This window comes from Oncorhynchus kisutch, linkage group LG30 (genome assembly GCF_002021735.2).
Source record: "Oncorhynchus kisutch isolate 150728-3 linkage group LG30, Okis_V2, whole genome shotgun sequence".
Classification (NCBI taxonomy): Eukaryota; Metazoa; Chordata; class Actinopteri; order Salmoniformes; family Salmonidae; genus Oncorhynchus; species Oncorhynchus kisutch.
The window spans coordinates 3,550,199-3,560,443 of NC_034203.2; the positions used below are offsets into that span (position 1 = coordinate 3,550,199).

General features: G+C 40.8%; 1 protein-coding gene across 2 annotated transcripts in view; it reads right to left on the bottom strand.

The window, feature by feature from the left end:
* The window catches only part of adcy8 (adenylate cyclase 8 (brain)), a 247,827-nt gene extending 238,241 nt beyond the window's left edge, over nt 1-9,586 (bottom strand). Inside the window, exon 1 of one of the 2 annotated variants that reach the window (XM_020467285.2) lies at nt 7,627-9,586. In XM_020467285.2, coding sequence (XP_020322874.1) covers nt 7,627-8,496 — 870 coding nt within the window. In that variant the 5' untranslated portion in view covers nt 8,497-9,586. The remainder of the gene's footprint in view (nt 1-7,626) is intronic. The other variant, XM_020467284.2, reaches the window with a different exon arrangement.
* Nucleotides 9,587-10,245: the final 659 nt, after the last annotated feature.

The window sequence follows — 10,245 nt, forward strand, 5'->3', positions numbered from 1 at the left end:
CAGTTTAAAACATCATAAAAACGTAAAACACATAGTTACGTTCTAGCTGTGGGTCCAGTTCTGACATTATGTGTACGCCTATGTGAGGCGACACTGAATCCCAAGTTCCGGCTCGATAGGTCATTCGGTGCCCGAGCAAGACCTTAATTGGTGCTGAAAATCCACTTTTTTCCATGCCTTGCTACGGGGTCCTTGAATGAGCTATCGGACAGAAACGTTGGGATCCATCTTTATGGGCCGAGCCGGCTCTGGGACTTTTCTAAATGTCGTAATTTTCGTAATGCTGAAAATGAATTGAAGTCATTGCAAATGTACGAGGCTGTTTCTCGGTCCGAGAACCTTCTAGAGCCAGATGAACAGCACAACAATGGGACAAAGGATTTCATCACGGTATCTCTGTGCATTACAATTGCTATCAATAAAATGCAATTGAGTTTGTTGTCCGTAGCTTATGCCTGCCCATATCATAACCCCACCGCCACCATGGGGCACTCTGTTAACAACGTTGACATCAGAAAACCACTCGCCCACACAATGCCATACACGTGGTCTGCGGAGGCCAGTTGGACATACTGCCAAATTCTCTGAAACAACAATGGAGGCGGATTATGGTAGAGAAATTCAAATTCAATTATCTGGCGGACATTCTTGCAGTTAGCATACCAATTGCACGCTGCCTCAAAACTTGAGACATCTGTGGCATTGCAAATTTTAGAGTGGCCTTTTATCGTACCTGTGTAATGATAATGCTATTTTGTCACACTCTGACCATTATTTGCTTGGTCTGGGTGTGATATGAGTGGGCATTCTATGTTGCATGTCTAGTTAGTCTGTTTCTATGTGTTTTGGTCTGATATGGTTCTCAATCAGAGGCAGGTGTTTGTCGTTGTCTCTGATTGGGAACCATATATAGGTAGCCTGTTTTGTATTGTGGTTCGTGGGTTATTGTCTATGTGATGTTGCATGTTAGCACTCGGTTTCTATAGCGGTCATGTTCGTCTGGTTAGTTTATTTTGTTTAGTGTACTTCGTGTTTTTTCGTCTATAGTATATATTCACACCACGCTGCGCTTTGGTCTCCTCAAAACGACGATCGTGACATATTTAATCATCTTCTTGATATGCCACACCTGTCAGGTGGATGGATTATCTTGGAAAAGGAGAAATGCTCACTAACAGGGTTGTAAACAAATTTGTGCACAAAATGAGAGATTCGCTTTTTGTGTATATGGAACATTTCTGGGATCTTTTATTTCAGCTAATGAAACATGGGACCCAAGAATTACATGTTGCAATTATATTTTTGTTAAGTGTAATTACAAATGAAAAGCTGAAATGTCTTGAGTCAATAAGTATTCAACCCCTTTGTTATGGCAAGCTTAAAGTGGAACTGAAAGCATTTCAGCAACATGAAATCTTATTCAAATCTGTTCTTATACACCAAGGAAAAATGACACTTTTTTTGCTTTACATTTTCTGACTAGCGAGCACTTAGATATGGTCATTTTCACATTTTCATAAATTCATAGAATGTTTGGGAATGACGTAAGTAAGGCATTTGTGAACATTCAATAGCAATAGAGTGGGGAAGAGGCGGTGCGTTTGGACAATTAAGTCACTTTAGTAAATACAACTGGATCAAAACATGTGGTTAATTCCATTGACACCATTCCAGCCATTACTATCAGCCGTAATCCCCTCAGCACCCTCCACCTAATCATCCCTAGCTTCAAATTGGCTCATTCATCCCCCTTCCTCTCCCCTGTAACTATTCCCCAGGTTGTTGCTGTAAATGAGAATGTGTTCAGTCAACTTAGCTTAAATAAGGGTAAAATAAATTTAAAAGACTGTTGTACACTCAGCGTATATGAGGCTAATCATTACACACAATTCTGTAAATGCATTGTGCTGACATGAAATTGCATTGGGCAAATCCAACCCTTGTTATCTAGGTAGTGAAATGTCTGGAAGCAGGGGACGATGGGATCCTTAGCTTCAACATACACATCTACTACCACCAAAAATCAATGCCAGATACTTTTTTCCCCAGGTCTGAGTGGCACTTGGAAATGCTACTGTGATAATGAAGATGGTTTGCTTAAGACGACATAGTACAGTACGTTTACAATATCATAAACAATAGTCTTTTACATTGGTTTCAAATTGAATTGTATATATTCTTAGTTTTAAGGGGGCACTTTTGTCATAACGACAAGGTGAAGATGTGCTCTACTCAAATGGCACAACAGAATCATTCAGATTGACCAAAGCACAGCATATGACAACCATCTTGTATAACTGAGGGATGTGTTCTTTAATATCTTCTTTTATGTTTCCTTTTATAAGGACAAAGTAGTAGAAGTAGAAACTTCTGCGTCGCTCATCTTCACAGTGGCAATCCAGTCGACATGGGTGTCTTGATAGAGGTCAACTGGTGAACCTACAGTACATAAACACATGAGAAGCAGACCTGATGTTAGAATATCACTTCTTCAGGTCACCTATACTATCAGGGCTCTTGATTGTTTGCTTGTGTTTAATTCACTAAGGTGTTTAAGTGTCATAAAATGATCAAATCTATTGTTGGGCTGGAACAACCAATAGTCAACACAGCAGGTTGTCCTATCTCATTGAGGCCTTTGTGCTATTCTGTAATGTCCATACATTTTCCCACCTCTTATGAATAAAGTTCTCAACAAATTAGTATTGTTTCTTGGGACAATAATGTCATATTGTCTCCAGCCTTTGCAAAAAGAATGTCAGATTTGACTTTTCGAAGCAGGTTAGGAGAACTTGCGCATAAGGTTAGAAGAATTAGGTTAAGAAAAAGGTTAGGGTTAGCTCAAATGCAAAAAAAATAATTTTGCCATTAATTTTACAAAAGCTGGATCCCTTGTAGCAATGACCCCTTTCATAGGCCTAGATTTGTATTGATCTGTCGTCAATGTCAGCAGAATAGGCCTATACTACCGGCCTATACTACCATCGTATTAAAAAAAGATTCTGCTAATGTCTCCAGTCATGTAAAGTGTAGCCACATTTTTCGCATGCAAAGGAAATGTCTCTGATATAGCCTATAGGCCTATGCCACTAAACACTCATTAATAGCAAACATTATGATCCAATCTACTCATCACATTAGGAATAGTAGGTTTACATCAGTCTGCAAATTTGATGATCGATGCATACAATCCTTTATTATAAAAGGTGCATTTTTATTGTGAGAAAATTGCTTCCCCAAAACTTAACTCACGCGCCACCTATGTAAGAGACACATGCTAATAGCTATCTATCTAGCTAACTTAGTCTTGTCGTTTACACCTGGTTAGCATAATAGTTACACTCAACTCAAAATTGATCAGACTTACCAGTGATGAAACAATCGGAGTAGAACCTGTACTGACAGCTTTCTGAGTGCTGGTCTTGACGGGCAAAAGGTTCTTGTCTTATCTCCTTGGTGTTTCATGATTGCAGGTAATCGTGTTGTCTTTCCTGCCTCGTTAGAGCAGCCAAATACTGCACAGAAATTGACCGTGGTGATGAATTAACTCATTTTAGGCACTGTTATCACGCAGCTTGGGGTAGCCACTCAGCTGTTGTTGTTGAAAGAATTGATGTGGTGGTCTTTCAACATGGCTGTCAGGAGGCGTCGTACGTCAACTGCAACCCTTCTATTGTTGTTTACATCTCCACAGCAGTTAGCAATTAATGCACTGTAGGCCTACTTCTATTGTGTATCCATATGAGGAAAGTATACATTCTGTTCATTCATTAGTCATTGTGCAATGAGAACGCAATAGTGGAGAGATATTGTGTAGTGTGAAACTAACGTACCGGTACACTATATTTAGGTAGTAACCTTACATCCCGGTTGCCATGTCTAGCCGCACTACCTGATAACTTTGAACTATAGACCTCCCATTTTAGTTTGGGCTGACAGCATTGTCAAATCATCACAGAGATTCATATGTATTTAGATGATTAATATGACTAAGGGGAGAGCTAACCCAATGCAAACTTCATTAAGGAGTCAGCAGCCTTTTCCTGCAGTCAAATGACCAAATGGGTGGAATGTTAATATTTTTCATAATCAATCAACTTTTTATTTATACATAAAATCTGGTGTTTCTATGTGAAACAGTTTTGTTATACTTCAGTCTTCTGTGATGTACATAAAGTGTAATATTGGGATGTAAACTTTAATGTAATACATTTCAACTCTTCATCTGACATGGCACAATGTCTCCTTTTTTTAAGCCCATAACTATGTGTGTAAGGTGTATACTTTTGTTTCAAAGTAGATTTAAGTATCAAGAAACCCTCTGTGTGACTCTGATTTAGCCCACTGCAGTAGTACAAATCATTATGCATTACTAATATTCAGACACACAGCCATTTGGGATAAAAATGCCTTTTTGCAAGTGTAGTGTCTATTTGGCATTAATTTTGATGATAACTTAAGTAAAGATGCAACAAAAAAAACAGGTTAAAATCCTTGAATGAGTGACTCATGTATTGCAATGTTTCATGATGGGATTTAATTTAAACCGCCATTGACATGAGTTTAGTGTATCTACAAAATTAGCATAAATATGACCTCTATTGATCTCCAAAACAGCCTGATATTGAAGCACCAGTCCCAGGAAAAAGCATTGCACATTTATTAGGTCATAAACGCCAGTAGGGGGCACTAAACCGTTGGAGAGGATGTAATTTATTAAAAGCAACACTTTCAGCACCTCTGGACTGGAGTGACAGCGACCGGAGCTGAAGCTATATGAATGGACAGATTTGGATATGGAAAGCCATTTGAACATATAGTCATTGATTTCTTTTATATCAATAATTGAATTTGTTCATATAAAAAAACATTTATCGTTATAAAAGCAAGAACATTTATATAAAAAAATCAACTATATATATATATATATATATAATTATTATTATTTATTTTTTTTTATTATTATTTTTTTTTAAATAAAACATTCTTTGATAATGACCTTCATGGGGGCGGGATTATGCTCCTACATAGACTGGAATACACAGGTGAGCAACATGTGTACCTATCCAGGAGGAGATTTTTTTTGCTATGAATCTTTGCTATGCATGGCTCTTCTCTCGCTGTCAAGGGGCTCGCCACTTCTTTATAAATCACGCAATACTTAATTGACATTCAAGGCACTTGAAGATCATTGGGTTTCAGTCTAAAATAATGCTAAATATATGCTAATATATCCGGAATGCGACAATTATTGATAGAAAAATTCAAATAACATATGTTTAAACGTCTTTCCTTAGATTTTACACTAAGAGAATCTGATATTTACAAATTGGTGCTTGAAATAGACCAGAGCTGTGTTCGGGTACCCATATCAACATACTGTATACTACATAATTCACGAGTACATACTAAACTCAGCAAAAAAAGAGAAATATCCCTTTTTCAGAACCCTGTCTTTCAAAAATAATCCAAATAACTTCACAGATCTTCATTGTAAAGGGTTTAAACACTGTTTCCATGCTTGTTCAACGAACCATAAACAATGAATGAACATGCACCGGTGGAACGGTCGTTAAGACATTAACAGCTTACCTACGGTAGGCAATTAAGGTCACAGTTATCAAAACTTAGGACACTAAAGAAACGTTTCTACTGACTCTGAAAAACACCAAAATAAAGATGCCCAGGGTCCCTGCTCATCTGCGTGAACGAGGCATGAGGACTGCAGATGTGGCCAGGGCAATAAATTGCAATGTCCATACAGTAAGACGCCTAAGACAGCACTACAGGGAGACAGAACGGACAGCTGATAGTCCTCGCAGTGGCAGACCACGTGTAACAACACCTGCACAGGATCGTAACATCCGAACATCACACCTGCGAGACAGGTACAGGATGGCAACAACAACTGCCCGAGTTACACCAGGAGTTACACAATCCCTCCATCTGTGCTCAGACTGTCCGCAATAGGCTGGACTGAGGGCTTGTAGGTTTGTTGTAAGGCAGGTCCTCACCAGACATCACCGGCAACAATGTCGCCTATGGGCACAAACCCAGCATCGCTGGACCAGACAGGACTGGTAAAAAGTTATCTTCACTGACACGTCGCGGTTTTGTCTCACCAGGGGTGATGGTCGGATTTGCGTTTATCGTCGGAAGGAATGAGCGTTACACCGAGGCCTGTACTCTGGAGCAGGATTGATTTGGAGGTGGAGGGTCTGTCATGGACCGGGAACTTGCAGGTGCCTTGGTGGAAGAGTGGGGGTAACATCTCACAGCAAGAACGGGCAAATCTGGTGCAGTCCATGAGGAGGAGATGCAGCTGGTGGCCACATCAGATTTTGACCCCCCCCCCCCCCTTTGTTCAGGGACACATTATTCAATTTCTGTTAGTCACATGTCTGTGGAACTTTTTTCAGTTTATGTCTCATTAGCTGAATCTTGTTATGTTCATACAAATATTTACACGTTAAATTTGCTGAAAATAAACGCAGTTGACAGTGAGAGGGTGTTTCTTTTTTTGCTGAGTTTATCAGTATCGTTTCAGTTGAGCGTACTAGAGCTTCGCCTGTCTGCAGGAAGTTGATGCTGTTTTACGATTTCGGGTGTGTTTGTAAATTAAATCTGGAGTACCAGAGCGTGCTCTGGCGGTTCGTAAATCCTGGGTGTTGTCAGATTGTCAATTTGTAAATTCAGAACACACACTAGACACTATGGCCGAGGAGTAGGGTTGATCCAAGCATTCCGACCTCACAACGGCAGTCAAGCACCCAAGCTAACTGGCTAACATTGGCTAGCTACTTCCTTAGCAGAGCTGATTAGGCTGTTTTTCATGTTATTCAGAGCATTGGTGATTGTAACTGTGCTGCTGGCAACAATTTAATTACGTTTACTGACACCGGTCATATTCAACAGGTGATGCGCGTTCGTAAATTCCTCAGTTATTCTGTGCGAGAGTGCTCTGAAATCGAAGTAGATAGACATCATTAGCAATGTCCATTGAAACGCACAACGACTATTCCACTTAGCTAAGAATGATGTGAATAAACGTTGGGTAGTTAATATACTGCCTGGCAAGTTTGATGTATTAGCAGCCAACATTCGCTAACTAGCTAACATACCGGTACATACTTCTGTAATGCTATGCGATTCGTAAGGATAGCGTAGCTAACAAATTGTCAGCCAACATAACGTGTAACGTTACTTTATTACATGTCTTAACATTTGTCGTAATTAGTTAAAGCAAGGAATATGTATCCGCTCTCATCTGCATATTTTCTGCCATTTTATTCAAATCTGAAAATGTTGTGAAGCCACGCCCATTTTCTGAAGAATTGCATTATGGAAATAGTCCGGTTAGTATGAGTATTCGAACAGAGCTCAGGTTTTTGTAATACTACTTACTGTCGAAATAATATTAAACTAGGTCTACTCTAGAATGCTCAGTCGACTATGATATGTGAAAGACAACTGTTAAAATAGGATGATAACGCCTAATCTACATGTGCGGTGACCACATTGTGATTGACTTACAAAACATACATTTTCATTTAATAAAAAAATATATATATTAAGAAAGTGTAGGGAGGGAAGCAGGGGGTGTAGATTTATTCCTATGTCACGTACCTGATTTGTGGAGAGCTGTGCATTTGGGGAGATGAATAGCTGTACAACAATGTGGAGTGTTGAGGTGGCCAAACCAGCCAGAATAGCCCAAGTGAGAGGCAAGGGAAGCATACTGTAAGTGGCAAAGAGGGTGAAAAGCACGTATCCGACTCCATCGCCCAAGAGTCCGTAGCCCAATCCAGCCGCCAAAATCTGCGTGGCCATGACCACCCACGTCACCACGCCGCTGTATTGCAGATAGCTGTGAGAGGTCGTGTCTTTTCGGACTACCACTAAGGCACAAATGACCACTTCGATGCCAGTGAAAAAGCCCAAGAGCATTCCTTTGATGGGATCCATTGGTGAAGACGCAAGAGTTAAATGTAAAACCAACAGGGTTAGTTTGGTCACCACATCCAAAATGTTCATCACCACCACCGATTTGCGCCTCTGGCCCAAAAAGTAGCGTTGGTACAGACACTCGAGGTCCCGAGATTTGAAAGAATTGCGTAGAGTGGGGAATATTACGCCTCTGTATGTGTAGCCCCAGTTCAAGAAAAAGTCTGAGTTGCTCGGAGCGCAATCGATTTGGAGAAATCCTAGGTCACTGCTCACACGCTCAGGGAAGACTTTGGTTCCCCCATTGTTGTGTCTGTCGCCTACCGAGGTTCTACCCGCAGACTGTTTCCGTAGGCTTTGGTCGTAGTGCTCATCTGGTGTGATGCCTTTCGCTTCACTCTGCTCATGGATGAACCTCTGCTCAGTGATGTGTCGAACCGCGTTCTGCCACAACAACCTTTTGGGTCGCGTGCTGCTGTTGCTAGTTGGCGTCCTGTTGATGGTGTAGAGTTCTTCGCTTGCACTGGAACATCGAACTTCAGACAATTCCATTGTTTTCAAGGTGGTTGGTGATCTGCTTTCTAGATGTTAGCCAAGCTCAGCGAATCTGGGGACATGTCTTGTGCACATCGAATCGAGCTGGCATGGTTTCCTTGGGGTGTGTCGAGCTGAATTGAAAAAGTGCACTTGTTGGTCATTGTCACGCACCCAGCAGTCACGTAAAAATTCAAGAAGTGGTCTCTTGAATAAAGATCATTTTCATCACTGTCAATGCAGCTCAATCGCACATGCATAATGAATTAGGCAAGGTGTCAGAAACTACAGTGCCTGCCACTATGTGTCAACGGTCCACACCATTATAACATCTGCAAAATTAACAGTATTCAAAAAAGCTAGTTTAACACACCTGTGCACTCATGTTTGCATATGAGAGGACACAGAATATAGATAATGCTGTAATATTGTTGACAGGTATACAAGTGTGCTTGCCTCATGCGTCTCCAACGCAGCATGTCCTGCTCCTGGTTTTTCCATTCGTTTAACAATGAGTGTTTCATGGAATGAAACCGAAATCTTGAAGCATATTTTGTTTTTCCTTACATTAAGGTAATGGTCTCCCGTGCCCAGTCAGCTGAAGAGTGGAATGAATATAGTCCAGGATTTCCGTAATCTTCAACATTACCGGACACGTCGCCTGAATGATTTGGCATCACATTGAGAGGCTCTGATGAGAATAGATCAACGTCGAGAGCTGGAGACCCTACGCGCAACGCGCCCCTCCCCCATCATCATGTCGGGGTTGGTGGATGAATGCAACACCTGGTGAAAGAAGCGTCGGATGGCGGGAGAGCCAGAAGAAGACGCAACTCTGTCGCGCAGGGTATAGACTGCCTACAGCAACAGCTGCAGTCTGCGTCTTTCCATTTGAATATAATTCCTCCGTTCAATTTAGATGATAAACACCAAATGGGGCTTTACCCAGCAGAAATCTGACGGTTTCCAAAATAGGATCGGTAGGCTTTAGGAAAAGAAGAATGTCGCCCCGTATTTCCTCGTGTGGTTGATTTGATACTAAGGCTGAGTGTGCAGTGTATGAAATACATTTTCAGAACGCAAAGCTGCTGGTCAGTGGAGGTAGGGCGAAGCAAGTCATATGTGTCTAGCTGACGTCAGACCATCCTCTCTCTCTCTCTATTGCGTTCCTTTTGTCTCATCTGACTGCTGCAGCAACAGACATAAGGCACTGACTGCAAAGCAAGTGGAGCGAAGCGGAAAGGATTAGGGCAAGAATTGAGGAACAGACTGGAAGGGAAAAAACAACGTTTAAAAATAAGTATCAATTCTACTCTTCCCATTTGTCATGGGATTAGGTGAGGCTAGGTGTGATGAGTCCCCTAAAAAAATGAAAAGAGGATTTATTGTAACATGTAACATTTATTGTAACATGTATTCTAATTTATATTATTATATTCTAATATTTTAGATTATATTCAATACGTATGAGGACAGATGTGATTAAATAGATGCGAAATTAGAAATTATATATCACTCACAAACCTAATCCTGGCTGTGATGATGATATCAATAGAGGGAAGAAACAATAGCAGTTGGCCTAACGCTAATACATGCCTACAATTTGCCCTAGAAGCCGACAAGTCACAGCTAACGCATGATGTGTGAGAAATAATTTATTTTCAAGGTGTCAATATCAGGATATGGGGATGAAAGCGTCTGCGAGTTGAGCAATAAAGTGAGTCATCTCTCCCTCATTGTCCCACCTCCCTTTCTATAGATACATTG